Source organism: Neoarius graeffei, chromosome 28 (genome assembly GCF_027579695.1).
Source record: "Neoarius graeffei isolate fNeoGra1 chromosome 28, fNeoGra1.pri, whole genome shotgun sequence".
NCBI lineage: Eukaryota > Metazoa > Chordata > Actinopteri > Siluriformes > Ariidae > Neoarius > Neoarius graeffei.
The window spans coordinates 36793667-36811046 of NC_083596.1; the positions used below are offsets into that span (position 1 = coordinate 36793667).

General features: G+C 41.6%; 1 protein-coding gene across 1 annotated transcript in view; it reads left to right on the forward strand.

The window, feature by feature from the left end:
• Positions 1–1589: 1589 nt before the first annotated feature.
• Positions 1590–17380, forward strand: part of zgc:63972 (protein CutA homolog) — a gene marked incomplete at its 5' end in the record, with an annotated part of 90347 nt that continues 74556 nt past the window's right edge. The window contains one exon of the mRNA XM_060912625.1: positions 1590–1742. Within this exon, the coding sequence (XP_060768608.1) occupies positions 1590–1742 (153 nt within the window). The remainder of the gene's footprint in view (positions 1743–17380) is intronic.

Sequence of the window (17380 nt, forward strand, 5' to 3'; positions counted from 1 at the left end):
ACTTTATATGTTAAAAAACCCTATGTAATTTTCTTCTGGTCCCGAGAAGTATTGTTAATAAGTAGGGCTGTCAAACGATTAAAATTTTTAATCGCGATTAATCTCATAAAATTATGTAGTTAATCGCGATTAATCGTGAAAAAAAATCTTTAAACATCTGTTTAAAATGTACTCAAATACATTTCTACATCAGAGCAAACATTTGAATATATGCTCTGATGCTCCATGTCAATTATAAGGCTCATCTTCTCTATGATAGACAATATATAGGCCTAATGCACAAATATTTGGCATTCGGGTTTTGGTATTAGATCTAGGCATGCAGCATATTCTTTCCAATGTAGTCTGTCAGACACCTGTTGGGCATAGGCTATGTGCAAAATACGATTTGGAGAAATAACAGAGTATATATATTTTTTTTCTCAACTGTAATGGCTGCAAGCTACACTTTGAAGAGCAAAGAGGAAGTAGTTTGACTCCTGCAAGTTCATTCAAGTGAAGCAGTAGGCTATTTGGAAATCGCTAGGATACCTACAATCTACAGGTGGAGATAAGGGAATGTGCGCATTCCCGATCGTAGCCCATCAGATATCAACACATTTCACCCGGTAAAGTGAAAGTAAACGGAACTCGCACCGCATCACATATGCAGACTACAATTTAACTGACCATGTTGTGGGTTTATTTGACAAGTTGTAGAGCTACGTTTTACCACAAAGTTAATGTTATAACTAGCTTTATTTTGCATGCTAGTCACCTGCATTGTTCCTTACCAAGATGAGCCCAATTCACTGTTGTTTAAATACCCTGTGATAACGCCGTCATTTTTTATAATCGCGATCAAATTAAATTGCGTTAACGCACTAATAACGCGTTAACTTCGACAGCCCTATTAATAAGTAATAATTAAAATAAGTTAGCGCGGATCACAGCGAATTTCTGTTCGGCGATTTTCGTGACCACTCGGCGCGTGACATCATTCAAGACAAACAAACCGCTTGAGTTGAGTCAACTTCTAAACAATATGTCTCCTCAATATCTGATTGTGAAAATAAAAAAAAGCTGTTAAAACATACGATCTTTGTAAGCTTTACAAAATATTCATTGAATAAGAGTTTTTTCTTTTTATCCTTTCTGTTTTGCTGTGATCCCCGGCGTGTTTATGTTTATGATGAATGTATGTTTCTGTATTAATGTTGTATACACTTATACTATATACTTACTGTACTCATTTGTGTGTATACTCCATGTTATTAAAAAAAAAAAGTTGAGTCAACTTCCGTTTACTTGCATTGCCGTTCAGGAATTTTCAAAGAAAAAACATGCCTTATTGTTGTGCAGTGAACTGTAACAACGGGACCAGTTCAGGAAGAAGTTTTTACCTTTTTCCGAGAGAGGAGAAGAGGCGGAGAGAGTGGATTGTGCGCATGAAGCGAGAGGGTTGGCTTTTTCCGGAAGAGGCGGAGAGAGTGGATTGTGCGCGTGAAGCGAGAGGGTTGCCTTTTTCCGGAAGAGGCAGAGAAGCGAGAGGGTTGGCAGCCGGGTAAATATGCCACTCTGTGCTCCGATCACTTTGACGACGATTCATTTTTGAAGAATCCCCATCTGTTAGAGAGTTGAGGTGTCCGTGTCGGACAGAGAAGCTCAAACCTGACGCTGTTCCGACAAAATTCGAGCACAAAATCAAGCAGTCAGAGAAGAAACGGACCAGCAACACTCAAGCAAAAAGGAGAAGATTGGAGGTAAACATTTTTACCTTTTTTATTTAAATGCTCAGTAGTTGAAAAAAAAAATTATTGATAGACGAGATGAGATGTCAGGCCCGATATATTGACACCGGGTCGACATACTGGGCCAATATATACTCACCGGTTGCTTTATTAAGAACACCAATACACCTGCTGTTTTATGCCGTTATCTAATCAGCCAATCCTGTGACAGCAGTGCAATGCATAAAATCATGCAGATATTACTCAAACTTCCACTGGAAAAAAAAAAATTATTTGATTTCCGATTACTTAGCGTATCAGATCACGTGACACCCTTCCACAATTAGACACCTTTGTCCACAATTATCGACACCCAGATGATTATTTATTTAAAAAAAAAATCTGTATGTGGTATTAAGTTAACAAAACACTTTTTATTTAAAATTAGTTTTACACAGACTTATTCAGTATAAAATATCTCATTCCATCTCATTATCTCTAGCCGCTTTATCCTGTTCTACAGGGTCGCAGGCAAGCTGGAGCCTATCCCAGCTGACTACGGGCGAAAGGCGGGGTACACCCTGGACAAGTCGCCAGGTCATCACAGGGCTGACACATAGACACAGACAACCATTCACACTCACATTCACACCTACGGTCAATTTAGAGTCACCAGTTAACCTAACCTGCATGTCTTTGGACTGTGGGGGAAATCGGAGCACCCGGAGGAAACCCACGCGGACACGGGGAGAACATGCAAACTCCGCACAGAAAGGCCCTCACTGGCCACGGGGCTTGAACCCGGACCTTCTTGCTATGAGGCGACAGCGCTAACCACTACACCACCGTGCCGCCCAGTATAAAATATATTTTATATAAATATATGGATGTCGGTGTTTACGTAAATGAGGAAGTTATTCTAATGTTTGTAAACAAATGAACTGATAATGTTTAACCTGGGTCAGAAAATCTTTTTGTTCCACTTTCTACCTACTTTCTAAGTATTTTCATAGATCACATTTTGTTAATCATTCGTTGTTGTTTGTATTAATTTCTAGTTTTGTAGTTTACCAATAAATGTCAACAGGCAGTTGACATTGTAACTGCATGAAAATCCAGGTCAGAGGTTGCAGGTCATTCCTCGAAGCAAAATATAAAATGTCCATTGATATTGTAATATGTGGTAGATATTTACAGCAAACTGCAATGTATATTATATATTTTGAATGGAATAGAAAAATCTGAATATTTCAAGCATGTAATTTTTATATACTAGGAATTAAATTCTAGTCCAATTATATTTATTGCAGTAGGATTCAAAATACTCTATAAACATTCCATTCTGTTATGAATCAGAAAAAAATATTATAAATCACAGCAATTTTATTTTTTTTTAAGTACTTCATCTATTTCAACAATGTTACACAAAGATTGATACATAACAGTTGTAAATGTCACTTAATTTCACAGGGTGTCGATAATGGCAAAATGGCAACTGTCAAACAAAAGCGTAAGAAACAAAGTAGGTTTTGACAAGGATATCATGAAATATCTGTGAATTTGATAAGTAAAAACATGTCCATGATCTTTACACCATGCTTACCTGCGATGATAACGTCCAGGTTTTCTTCAAATTGCTGATTGTGCTAAAAAAAAAATTCCTTCTCGGGTAACGAACTCTGTCATCAGACGACAAGATCAAAGGGCAAGGTGGGTCTTCCGGTTGATTAATTAACCAATAATAACTGTTGTAACTGAAACTTACCTTTTGTAAAATTTTATTTTTTATTGGTAAATCTGAAAAGGGGGGCGGCACGGTGGTGTAGTGGTTAGTGCTGTCGCCTCACAGCAAGAAGGTCCGGGTTCAAGCCCCGTGGCCGGCGAGGGCCTTTCTGTGTGGAGTTTGCATGTTCTCCCCGTGTCCGCGTGGGTTTCCTCCAGGTGCTCCGGTTTCCCCCACAGTCCAAAGACATGCAGCTTAGGTTAACTGGTGACTCTAAATTGACCGTAGGTGTGAATGTGAGTGTGAATGGTTGTCTGTGTCTATGTGTCAGCCCTGTGATGACCTGGCGACTTGTCCAGGGTGTACCCCACCTTTTGCCCGTAGTCAGCTGGGATAGGCTCCAGCTTGCCTGCGACCCTGAAGAAGGATAAAGCGGCTAGAGATAATGAGATGAGATGAGAAATCTGAAAAGGTGTTGATAATTATGGACTGTTGATAATTGTAGCTGCCGCTCTAGTAAAATTTATCATCAGTTTCATAAAAACATCTCATTTCTCACTCACATATCTCTCCTTTAGGACAACAAAGACACCAGTTCTAAGCTACATTATTATATTACAACATTCAAAATCCCAGATGACCTCCAAGTCAGTTGTTTTCTATTAATCTCTCAGTTTTTTTTTTTTTTTAGGGCAAAAATACCCCAAGGGCTTCAAGTGATGGGGCCTGACGACGTGACTGCGTTATCCACAGGACCTCAGCACGCCGCATTGCCTGAAACACTGCTCGTCCCTTCAGTCACTTGCCGGGCTGACAGCACTTTCGCTTTAGCGGGGTTTTCTTTTTTTTTTTAACCAACCCCTGTATTACTGACACTGCCCAATGTGGTTGAGGTTCTCAATGTGCCTCCCCTCTGGCTGTTTCAGCCCTTAAATCATCTTCACGGCTTGAAGAAGCCTGCCCAAAAAACTTCACCAATTTAGACTGTGCCACTGTTTGGTTCATGCAGAGATAATTACACCACCACACCAGGCTGATTAAGACGCACTGTGATTGGTCAAAAGCTTGTCACTCATTTCATCATTACATGTAACTTATGTTGCACCGAGTGCTAATGTAAAGGAAGCTATGAATGAGCTATATCACAACATCAGTAAGCTCCAGACAGTCTATCCTGACTCTCTCATTGCTGTTGCCGGCGATTTCAACCAAGCAAGTCTTAAAGGTGTGTTACCAAAGTTCTATCAGCATTGTGGATTGTGTAACTAGAGAGAACAACACATTAGACCATGTGTACACAAACATTAAGAATTGCTACAAAGCAGTAGTCTGGCTAACGCGACTGCAAAGCTCTCCGAGCTATTGGTCTGGCCAAGATATTAAGCCCAACCGTTTCCCAGAGCGCGTGGTTGACCCGCCTCCCTGAAATGCCTCAGTTTGCTACTGGTCGAAGCCAGAAAAGGCTGTGACGAAGCTTAAACCAATCACATCACTCTTTCCTCTGACGTATGCGACGCGACGGGGCTAACTGGTAGATTAAACTCTTACCAAAGCCGGTCGGGAGCAAGGCGAAAACGTCCTTCCTTTCAATAAATACCTCCAGGGCTGCTCTTTGCTCCGTTTTTAATGAGAACTTGCTCCATGTTCGTAATGTTCCTAGTGAATGAAGCGCTTCCGACATAGATTCTGTAAACAACCTATGGCTTCCGGTCGCAGTTCTACTACGTCACTGCCTTGAACACGCCTCTACCCAGGGCCGTTGGAGATGCTCAAAGTTGATTGGCTCCCGATTTTTCGGGAGCTTGGAAGAGCTGTAGATAGCCTGCCTGGCCAGACTAAGCTCGCAACAGGCCCTCGTGTTGCGTCACGCTTAGGATGGGCAGGCCCAGGCTAACAAAGCAGTGGCTCTCCCCCACATCGGCAACTCTGACCACCTAGTGGTCATGCTTATTCCTGCATACAGGCCAAAGGTTAAACAGAATAAACCTGTGGTAAGAGAAGTCAGAGTGTGGCCTGCAGAGGTAATATCTGCTCTGCAGGACTGTTTTGAGAGCACACAGTGGGAGATATTCAGGGAGGCAGCAACGAAGGATGACACAGTTGATTTACAAGAATACACAGACTCTGTAATTGGCTATATAAATAAATGTACAGATGATGTTACAGAAACGAAACTCATCAGGCAGCATGTTAACCAAAAACCTTGGTTGACTGGTGACATCCGTTCACTATTGTGGGCCCGAAACGCTGCCTATAAGTCTGGGGATGAAACTGCATCTAGACAGGCAAGACAAAATTTGTCCCGGGGCATAAGGGAGGCGAAGAGGCTGTATGGGCAGAGGCTCAGTAGTCACTTTACGGACAATAAGGATGTACGATGTTTGTGGCAAGGGTTTAATACAATCACTGACTACTACTCTACGCCCCCACAAATTGATCATGATGATCCATCATTACCAGACAGACTTAACAATTTTTATGCACGCTTTGAGGTGAATAGTAGCAAGTTACAGAACTACCAGCTACCAACTGTCAATGAGCAAGCACTCCAGATGACAGCTACCCAGGTAGAAAAGGTCTTCGCCCGCGTTAACCCACATAAGGCGGTAGGGCCTGATAACATATCTGGGCGGGTGGTGAAGGGATGCGCTGAGCAGCTTAAAGATGTCTTTACAGACATTTTTAACATTTCCCTGAGCCAAGGGGTTGTACCCACCTGCCTCAAGAGTGCCATCATCATCCCTGTGCCTAAAAAGTTAAATCCAGTCTGTCTAAATGACTACCGTCCTGTGGCGCTGACACCATTAGTTATGAAATGTTTTGAGCGGCTCATCCTACAGCACATTAAACACCATCTGCCAGCAGACTTAGATCCCTTGCAGTTTGCGTATAGGGCTAATCGCTCAACAGAAGATGCTATTTCTATGGCTCTCCACCTCACCTTGTCGCACCTTGAGGAGAGAAACTCATATGCCAGGCTACTCTTCATTGACTTCAGCTCTGCATTTAATACTATCATCCCCCAACAGTTGGTGGAGAAGCTGAGGTCACTGGGGTTAGTTTCTGGCATATGTAATTGGGTTCTCAACTTCCTTTCGCAGAGACAGCAGAGAGTCAGGGTGGGCAGCTACATCTCAAAAACCATCAATGTGAGCACAGGCTCCCCCAAGGCTGTGTCTTGAGCCCCCTGTTGTTCAGCCTGCTCATCCATGACTGTGCTGCGCTTTTAGATACTAACCACATCATCAAGTTTGCCGATGACATGACCGTGGTAGGCCTGGTCAGAGGCGATGATGAGTCTGCATATAGGAAGGAGGTGGAGGAATTAACATCATGGTGCAGCTCACATAATCTACATTTGAATGTCAGTAAAACACGGGAGATGGTGATAGACTTCAGGAGGACGTCACATCACCACACACCTCTGATCATTGATGGTGGTGTTGTGGAAAGAGTTGAGAAGATGAGGTTCCTGGGTGTTCACCTGGCAGATGACCTGACCTTCTCAACCAACACCTCTGCCATCATTAAAAAGGTCTACCAGCGGCTCCATTCTCTCCGCCGTCTGAAAAAGGCAGGCCTTTCTACCACCCATCTTATTACTTTCTACAGAGGTACAGTAGAATCTGTCCTGTCATACGGCCTTATTTCATGGTTTGGCAGCTGTAAGGCTCAGGGAAAAAAAAACAGTTGAGCAGGATTGTGAAGACGGCAAGTAAAATCATCAATGCCCCTCTTCCCTCTTTGCTAGAGACCTACAAGCTGCGGTGTGCCCGGAGGGCCACCAGTATCATCAGAGACCTCCATCACCCTTCCCATCACCTCTACTCTTTTGCCATCTGGGAAAAGGTATAAGAGCCTCCCCTCTAGAACCAGTAGGATGCTCAACAGTTTTTTTTTTCCCTCAAGCATTGACAATAGTGAATGGTTTATGCCCCCTTCCATTGCCACTTTGAAAACATACTATACATGTTCTATTTATTATTATGGACTGATTACACCTGCACTTTATTCTGGCACGGCACTGGATTTGCCCATTACATTTTAACCCTATATTAAAATGTACCATATATTTTAACCATATATTTTAACCCTATTTGTCCTTGTGTTTTTAATTGTTATTTATTGTGTATAACTTCTTTTAATCTTAGATTATTTGTGACTTATGTGTGGTATTGACCAAGTTGGGGGGACATTATTTCACTCTTTTGTGTACTCTAGTGCATAAGGAATGACAATAAATTAATCTTGAATCTTGAATGTAGACAGTTTTTATTGGTCACAAGCACGTGCTCATTGTTTACACTCTGGCTTCCCGTCATCTCTTCACTGGGGTTGAATTTTGGCAAACGGAGAGATCTGTGGAGGGATTTAGAGAAAAGACGACTTCTGATAAAGATGACAAATACATTCGTCACTGTGACGACTGCTAGTAACCACTACTAGCACAGTCGTTAGCACAGTCGCCTCACAGCAAAAAGGTTCTGGGTTCGAACCCAGCGGCCGGCGAGGGCCTTTCTGTGTGGAGTTTGCATGTTCTCCCCGTGTCTGCGTGGGTTTTCTCCAGGTGCTCCAGTTTCCCCCACAGTTCAAAGACTACAGTACCTAACTACTAACAGTCAGGTTAACGTGGGGCGGCCTTGGGCTGAAGTGCCCTTGAGCAAGGTACTTAACCCCTGACTGCTCCCCGGGCACTCTAGTGTGGCTTCCCACTGCTCTGTGTGTGTGTGTGTGTGTGTGTGTGTGTTCACTGCTTCAGACGGGTTAAATGCAGAGGATGAATTTCACTGTGCTTGAAGTGTGCATGTGACAAATAAAGGTTTCTTCTTCTAATTTTCTCTTTGTCACTGATGGATTATGTTCGTATGATTTTTTTGCTACATACGATCCTATTCTAGCTGGATATGTACATAAATCAGATTTTGACTGACAGTCTGAACGTAGCCTTAGTTCCAGACAGTGACGGGAAATTGTAATATTATAGCTTACTGGGGGTAGGATGTCTTTGTAAGCACTACAGTGCACTCTCTGTAGCAAAACAGTGACACACAGGAACAGTTATTTATTTGTTTGTCTGTCTGTCTGTCTCCCGCAGACCATCTTTGTCATGAACATTTAATACAGACACAAATCGTTCCTAAAGTGCAACTGTTGGGCTATTGTGCAATCTGCTACTGCTACATTGTAACCCACATTTACTTGTTGGCACACACAATACTGTGTATTGGTTATATGGGTCCAGTCTTCTTGAATTTTATGTCATTATCCTGACTGTAAACTAAACAGAGAGCCATATAGGTTGTCTTTTTCAGCTAGATAGATCTATAGATAAAAACATAGACTTATGGTAACTTTTTTTTAACCATTACATTATTGCTATAGTCATGAACCCCCAAAATGGTGTCATTTAGTTCTTTGTACTGTGTTTATGAGCTAGCTAATATTAGCTTGTTTATAAATAACAAGGTTGTATATGCTGTAGTGCAATGCTACATGTCTCTCTGTTTTCTCTTACAATAAACAATTTGAAAACCTGATGTCTATAGTCAGCTCCATAAATATATGGACATTGATAAAGATATGGTTATTTTAGCTGTCTACCACAGTACACTGGAGTTAAAATTAAATAATGAATATATTTTGTGCCCCCCTCTTTTTAATGGACCAAAAGTAATTGTGCAAACTAAACTAATCATAAATCCATAAATTAAATGGTTGCTTTTAATATGCCATTAGTTAATAACTGCCTAAAGTTTCTGGAATCCACAGATATCACCAAATCCTGGGTTTCTTCCTTGATGATGGAGGTGTTATTTTAGATTTTTTTTTGAGAATTTTAAAAAGTACCTAGAAAGAAAGCTACAAGAAGGTGATATCTATCTAGTTTTTGACAGATTCCGAGATTGCAGCACAAAGAGCGTAACCAGACAAGCGAGAGAATGTGAAGCCAGTAAACCATATTAGTTGATCGAGAGCATGCCACTTCCTTCACAGAAAGTAGTCCTCATAGTAATGGCCAATAAACAACAGCTGATGTCCATAATTACCTCCGCCAAGGAGGTTATGTTTTCGGTAGCGTTTGTTTGTTTGGTTGGTTGGTTTGTTTGTCTGTTAGCAACATTACGGAAAAAGTAATGAACGGATTGCTCTGAAATTTTTTCCAGAGGTGTGACTGGGCACAAGTAACAATCCATTAAATTTTGGCGGTGATCCGGATCACCTTCTGGATCCTGGATTTTTTTAAAGGATTAATTTTTTCCCCATTGAAATGAATGGGCGCGAAACGCAAAAAACAGATTTTTCCTTCTGTAGGCCAAACCATAAGGTGTAAAGTCATGAAACTTGGTACACTGATAGAGGAGTGGACCCTGATTGATTTCATCAAGTTTCATGTTGGTACGTCTCACGCTGTAGCGCCACCAACTGATCACAGTCTTACATGCGTTCATGCACGTAACTTTTGATCCGTATGTCCAATTTTCATAAGTCTGGTGCCGTTGGAATCCTTGGAGCTAGACGATTCCAACGGCACCCTATGACGTCATTCTCCGCCTAATTAGATTTTCCGCCATTTTGAATTTTGTCCAAAGTGAAGGTAGAGTGACCCTGGCCGCATGTTTTGTCCGATCATCACGAAACTTGGCACACATGATCTCCAGTCCATGCCTAATGAATGATATTCGTTTCGCTCTCATATGTCGAAGTGTTCGCCCATGGCAGCCAATCAAATTCGATGGCGAAGCCACCAAACAGGAAGTGAGCTCACGTCACGTAAATGTTTTGATGTATCAAGACCATATTTAGGGGCATGACTTTGAACACCATCCAAACTAACCTCATCAAATATGGTGTCATTTGGCCACTAGGGGGCGTCACAATTAGCAAAAACGTATTTTGGCTCATATTTCAGAAACGCTTTGACATATCAAGACCATATTTGTTGAGATGACTTTCGGCACCAATTCATGTATCCTCATCAAATTTGGTGTCATTTGGCCACTAGGGGGCGCCACAATGAGCAAAAACGTGTTTTGGGTCATATCTCTTTACAGATTTAGAATTACATCTACATTTTCATGTTAGTGATGCTCTGGGATGTCCCTGTAAAGAACCTTGCCAGCCTGTCATCTCTGTATGAGAATCTGCCTTGTGTCTTGGCCAAACTTTCGCGTGTTGACACAAAACTTGTTGTGTGGGCATGCGGTCACCTCTCTTGCCGGGTCGCCATGGCGGCGCACCTGAGCAAGCACACTTTCGCATTTTCTCCGGAAATGCATTCTAGCTATTATTATTACCTCCGCCAAAGAGGTTATGTTTTCGGTAGCGTTGGTTTGTTAGTTTGTTTGTTTGTTTGTTTGTTTGTTTGTTTGCAACATTACGGAAAAAGTAATGAATGGATTGCACTGAAATTTTTTCCAGAGGTGTGACTGGGCACAAGTAACAATCCATTAAATTTTGGCGGTGATCCAGATCACCTTCTGGATCCTGGATTTTTTTAAAGGATTCTTGGCTGAGGTCTGCGCTCTCCGAGTGCTTTTCTAGTTTGTAATACAACCCCGATTCCAAAAAAGTTGGGACAAAGTACAAATTGTAAATAAAAATGGAATGCAATAATTTACAGATCTCAAAAACTGATATTGTATTCACAATAGAACATAGACAATATATCAAATGTCGAAAGTGAGACATTTTGAAATTTCATGCCAAATATTGGCTCATTTGAAATTTCATGACAGCATGACATCTCAAAAAAGTTGGGACAGGGGCAATAAGAGGCTGGAAAAGTTAAAGGTACAAAAACGGAACAGCTGGAGGACCAAAGTGCAACTCATTAGGTCAATTGGCAATAGGTCATTAACATGACTGGGTATAAAAAGAGCATCTTGGAGTGGCAGCGGCTCTCAGAAGTAAAGATGGGAAGAGGATCACCAATCCCCCTAATTCTACGCCGACAAATAGTGGCGCAATATCAGAAAGGAGTTCGACAGTGTAAAATTGCAAAGAGTTTGAACATATCATCATCTACAGTGCATAATATCATCAAAAGATTCAGAGAATCTGGAAGAATCTCTGTGCGTAAGGGTCAAGGCCGGAAAACCATACTGGGTGCCCGTGATCTTCAGGCCCTTAGACGGCACTGCATCACATACAGGCATGCTTCTGTATTGGAAATCACAAAATGGGCTCAGGAATATTTCCAGAGAACATTATCTGTGAACACAATTCACCATACCATCCACTGTTGCCAGCTAAAACTCTATAGTTCAAAGAAGAAGCCGTATCTAAACATGATCCAGAAACGTCGGTGTCTTCTCTGGGCCAAGGCTCATTTAAAATGGATTGTGGCAAAGTGGAAAACTGTTCTGTGGTCAGACGAATCAAAATCTGAAGCTCTTTATGGAAATCAGGGATGCCGTGTCGTTTGGACTAAAGAGGAAAAGGACGACCCAAGTTGTTATCAGCGCTCAGTTCAGAAGCCTGCATCTTTGATGGTATGGGGTTGTATTAGTGCGTGTGGCATGGGCAGCTTACACATCTGGAAAGACACCATCAATGCTGAAAGGTATATCCAGGTTCTAGAGCAACATATGCTCCCATCCAGACGACGTGTCTTTCAGGGAAGACCTTGCATTTTCCAACATGACAAATGCCAAACCACATACTGCATCAATTACAGCATCATGGCTGCGTAGAAGAAGGGTCCAGGTACTGAACTGGCCAGCCTGCAGTCCAGATCTTTCACCCATAGAAAACATTTGGCGCATCATAAAACGGAAGATACGACAAAAAAGACCTAAGACAGTTGAGCAACTAGAATCCTACATTAGACAAGAATGGATTAACATTCTGTGGCAGCGGGGGCGTGGTCAAGCGCCGGTCTGTGACAGGAGGGCAGAGCCAGGGAAGGTGAGTGGCAGAATCACTTCACCTGATGGTAATCAACCTGTGTTTTGTGTGTTTTCCCAGTAACCGCGCCCTATTTAAGGAGGCAGAGGGAGAGCAGAGGAGAGCTCATCCCGGTACAAGAACACAGTGTGTGTGTCTAACACGAGCAGATTAAGAACTGGCAAAAATACTGAAAAGTCTGGGAATAAAAAGCCTTGTTATATCTGAAGCGTTGTCCTGCCGTCCTCTGTGCTCCACCCACACTTCAAAGAGCTTTACACATTCCTATCCCTAAACTTGAGCAACTTGTCTCCTCAGTCCCCAGACGTTTACAGACTGTTGTAAAGAGAAAAGGGGATGTCTCACAGTGGTAAACATGGCCTTGTCCCAACTTTTTTGAGATGTGTTGTTGTCATGAAATTTAAAATCACCTAATTTTTCTCTTTAAATGATACATTTTCTCAGTTTAAACATTTGATATGTCATCTATGTCCTATTCTGAATAAAATATGGAATTTTGAAACTTCCACATCATTGCATTCCGTTTTTATTTACAATTTGTACTTTGTCCCAACTTTTTTGGAATCGGGGTTGTAATATAATTAATGACATATCTTTCCACTTCAAGCATACATCAAGAAACAAGCTAGTAATCACTGCCAGCAGTAATACCCCTATTGAGATCTACAAGGGAGTTGTCAACGAAAGGCGGGATATTGCCTCACCACTCACGAAGAAGCTGACAACATCATTGTGCAGCAACCTGTCATGTGTGCAAAGGAGAAATCTGATACCATTATGGTTGTTGCAGATGACAGATGTTTTCATTCTACTCCTTTATCATTACCTACAAGAAAAACTTACTTGCCCTTTGTTTATGACTTCTCCAATTCAGCAAAGATCAGTCATTGACATCAAAGCCACTGTGCTAGCTCACCAACCAATCATCCCCAGTTTGCCCGCTGCACATGCTCTATCTGGCTGTGATATTGCTGGAAGTTACTTTGGAATCGGGAAAGGAACTGTATTGAAGAATCTCATTGCTTTTCCTAACTCTTTGTCCTTGATGGGTTGCCTAGATTCACCAATGAGTGATGCTATTGCCCAGTCAACAAAATTCATTGGTGCCTGCTATGGTAGTAAGGTCAAAGAAAACACCATGTCCGCCATCTGTTACAAACTTTGGGCTACAAAATTTGGAAATTGGCCACTACTGCTCCCAAAATCCAAACACTTCCGCCATCAACAGAAGCGTTTGTTGAAAATGTGAAGCGAGCACATCTGCAAACATTGATATGGAAATCTGCTACCTCACTTGATCCACCACTTCTTGATCCTCAAGAGTATGGCTATGTCCGAGACGAATCCTTAAAGACACTACTTCCAATTACAGTACCAGATGGCATTCCATTGGCCCCAGAGAGCATTATGAAATTAATAAAATGCAATTGTAGTGGTGATGGTCCTTGCAAAACAATGAGGTGCAGCTGTAGCTGGCCAAAATTGCCTTGCACTTTGTTTTGTAATTGTGATGCTACGAATGCTTAAATAAACTCCCCAAGACAGTTGCAGAAAGTATGAAATAAGAGGATCAGAACACTATGTTGTAGACTGACGATCAAAATGATATCCATCCATCCGTTATCTGTAGCCGCTTATCCTGTTCTACAGGGTCACAGGCAAGCTGGAGCCTATCCCAGCTGACTATGGGTGAGAGGCGAGGTACACCCTAGACAAGTCGCCAGGTTATTGCAGGGCTAACACAGAGACAAACAACCACTCACACTCACGGTCAATTTAGAGCCACTAATTAACCTAACCTGCATGCCTTTGGACTGTGGAGGAAACCAGAGCACCCGGAGGAAACCTATACAGACACAGGGAGAACATGCAAACTCCACACAGAAAGGCCCTCGCCAGCCACTGGGCTCAAACCCAGGACCTTCTTGCTGTGAGGCAACAGTGCTAACCACTACACCACCATGCCGCCCCAGTATGATATCAGAGATATTATTACATCAGCTGTAAAGATGTATTGTAGAAAAATGTACTTATGTGATGTCATCAAATACTCCCATTACAATGTAAAAATTCAAAAGTACCAAATTAAGTTTATATTGATGAAAAAACACTTTTATTCATCAACAATTTCCATAAAACATTGTTAATAGAACAAAAGTTAAAGATACTGACTTTGTGAATTCTACCAAAGTGATGTCATCTAGTAGTACCCCCATTACTCTAGATGCCCAAAGCTGCCAAGCTGTCATCAATTTGATTTTTATTGGCAAACGTTTTTGACAAGAATTCACTAAAAAACACTGTATGGAAGCGAATTCAAAGTATGGTGTACTGGCTGCTGGACTAATGCTCTGCCAGGGCTTCACTCTAGCATCTTCAGTTCCTAATTATTCTCGGGGCATTGCAAAACATTCCACTTCAGAATTTTGCAAACTCTAAGCTGGTCTTCCTGTTTTTTGAGAATTTCAGCTTGTGGTATACCCTCTGTATTTATTGTGATAAAATCTTATTTTGGTTGTTGACTTTGACACCCATGTGCCTAACTCCTGTAGGATCTTCTTGATTTGGTCAGAGGTTTTTTTTTTTCTTCCTTTTTCACCATGGACAGAATTCTTTTGTCATCCACCATATCAGGGCTGCCAACTTTTCAAAATTCCTTGGAGTGAGATTTTTTTTTTTTGGGGGGGGGGGGTTCGACGGCAAAATTTTTCCACACACCATGCAGTAAGTGGGAATTTTGTATTCAGTTTGATATTCACTTGTCCCCCTGCATTCTGGTGTTTTGTTTGTGGGTCGTCCAGCTGGAGATGGACAATTGGGGGGGGGGGGGGGGGGGAATTTTGGATTTAGTAGATGTTCCTGCATTCTGGTGGATTTTTGGAGTGGCCTGCTGTGCCATACCTACATTCTTACACACCCTGACTTGCCAGGCCTTCAGCTTGTGGCCAACAAAAGCACCAAGTTTTGGCTTAAAAGCCCCCACACTAGAAAACTACAGATGACTGCCAATGTTCCTGTAGCTCTATAGACCTGTGTTTCAGATTTAAAGGCAAGTTCATGTTTGAAAATATTTCATCAGCTAAGCCTAAACACCTTCTGAATTGAAACTAAATGTTAAGTTTTTAATAACTGTTGCAAAAAATAAGATTGTCCCTCACTGACTATTCATTATGCATTTAAGGGCTTTCCCCACCACTGGGTTCAGCAGAAGATTGGCATGGGGAAAAATATCAACAGCAAAAGAACAAATACTTAAACAGTAAGCAAAATGTGCATGTGCTACAAGAAACATTAAAATGATTAAGTTTGAACAGTATTGAAACACAAAAAGCTGAACCTTGGCCATAGGTGGGAATGTGCACACAAAGTTGGGCTTAAAAATTTTGGTCATACTTAAATAAGCTATATTAATATATTTCTTATTAATTTATTTCTTATCTATGTTTCTTATTCGTAATAGAGCATTTGTCAGGGCCTGTTATCTGACAAATATTCTCTACCTGTCTTGCCCTCTTTGAAACCCTGTCTCCTCAGTATATTGTTCTCTGTCTTTTTTTTTTTTAATTATTCACAAGTTCAAGTTCTTTGATATTACAGGTGACCATGCTTTATTTACTTTAACTGAGCAATTACATCCATCATAAATAATTAAAAAGAAATACCCTGTAAATAAACAATAGGTATGGTGGCTAATGGCTCTTCTTGCATTTGTAATATAATCTCTTACTTGCTTTATTTTACAACATTTCCAGTATGGCTTCAAATAAAGTCATAAAGTATGATAACATACAGTAAACAAACTAAAAATGCGCCTTAATAAACGTGTGCTAAGGAGGTGCTCTCCCGTGCTGCTTGTTGGGGAAGATAGAGGCTGTGGCACGGCAGTAGGCCTATAATGATTTAGCATGCCTAGTACACAGCTCTCGATATGGCATTAAATATTCTCACAACACTTATAAGCTAAAACGATTCAGAAACTTTATATAAGTTCATAATTATGCCAGTAACACCACACATTGGCGTGCATATGTACAAACCTGTCTGAGACACCCGTCTTCAACTCGGATACCTTCTTCTCTCTCCTCTTCCTCTAAATTGACGGTAGGCAATTATCCAACTTCCGGCGAGTGCAGCATCATTAGATGCGCCACCTACCATAGGGGAGTGTGTACAGAAGGGAACACCTCTCTGCCTGTTTAGCCGTGCATAAGGATCAATCGCAAGTGGTTGGCGCGACACAATGGGTAGCCTAGATCAGATAGATAAACTAGATTTTTTTCTAGCGTGAGAAATCGGAGGTATGGCGTGTGAGCGTGTGAAGACAATCAAATGCATGTGTCTCACGCTCATTGCGTGAGAGTTGGCAGCCCAGCCATAGTTGATTTCCATGGTAATCCAGGTCTTTTGATGTTGCTGAAATCACCAATACATTCTCTCTTTTCAAGAATGTGCCAAATAGTTGATTTGGCCACATCTAATGGTGTTTTGCTATCTCTTCGATGGATTTGTTTAGCTTTTTCAGCCTAATGCTGGTTTGCTTCACTAGCAGTGATAGCTCTTTAGACTTCATATGGAGAGTTAGCAGTCAGCAGTTAAAGTGAGACTGCCTTTCAATTTCATAAAATCGGTGAAATTTAGTTCCCTTTGAAATCTGGTTATTGTGATGCATGTTTATTTCTGGGGGCGGCACGGTGGTGTAGTGGTTAGCACTGTCGCCTCACAGCAAGAAGTTCCTGGGTTCGAGCCCAGCAGTAAGTGGCTACAGATAATGGATGAATGGATGTTTATTTCTGTAATATCTCACAAAATATCAGGCCATTCTGTGGCTGGAAAGTTATGTAATTTGAAGGGATTTCCTAGCAAATAATGTGCGTGAAATCACTTGCTTCACACAGTCAAGCAGACAGAGGAAGTCTGTGTGCGCATGCGCAGGTTTACCTTTGACCGTGCACTGACAGTTACATCATTTTGTCGCTAAATGAAAAGCTGATCACACCAAGGTGCTCACTAACCGCCAATATTTATTAGTTTGGTCCTGCGT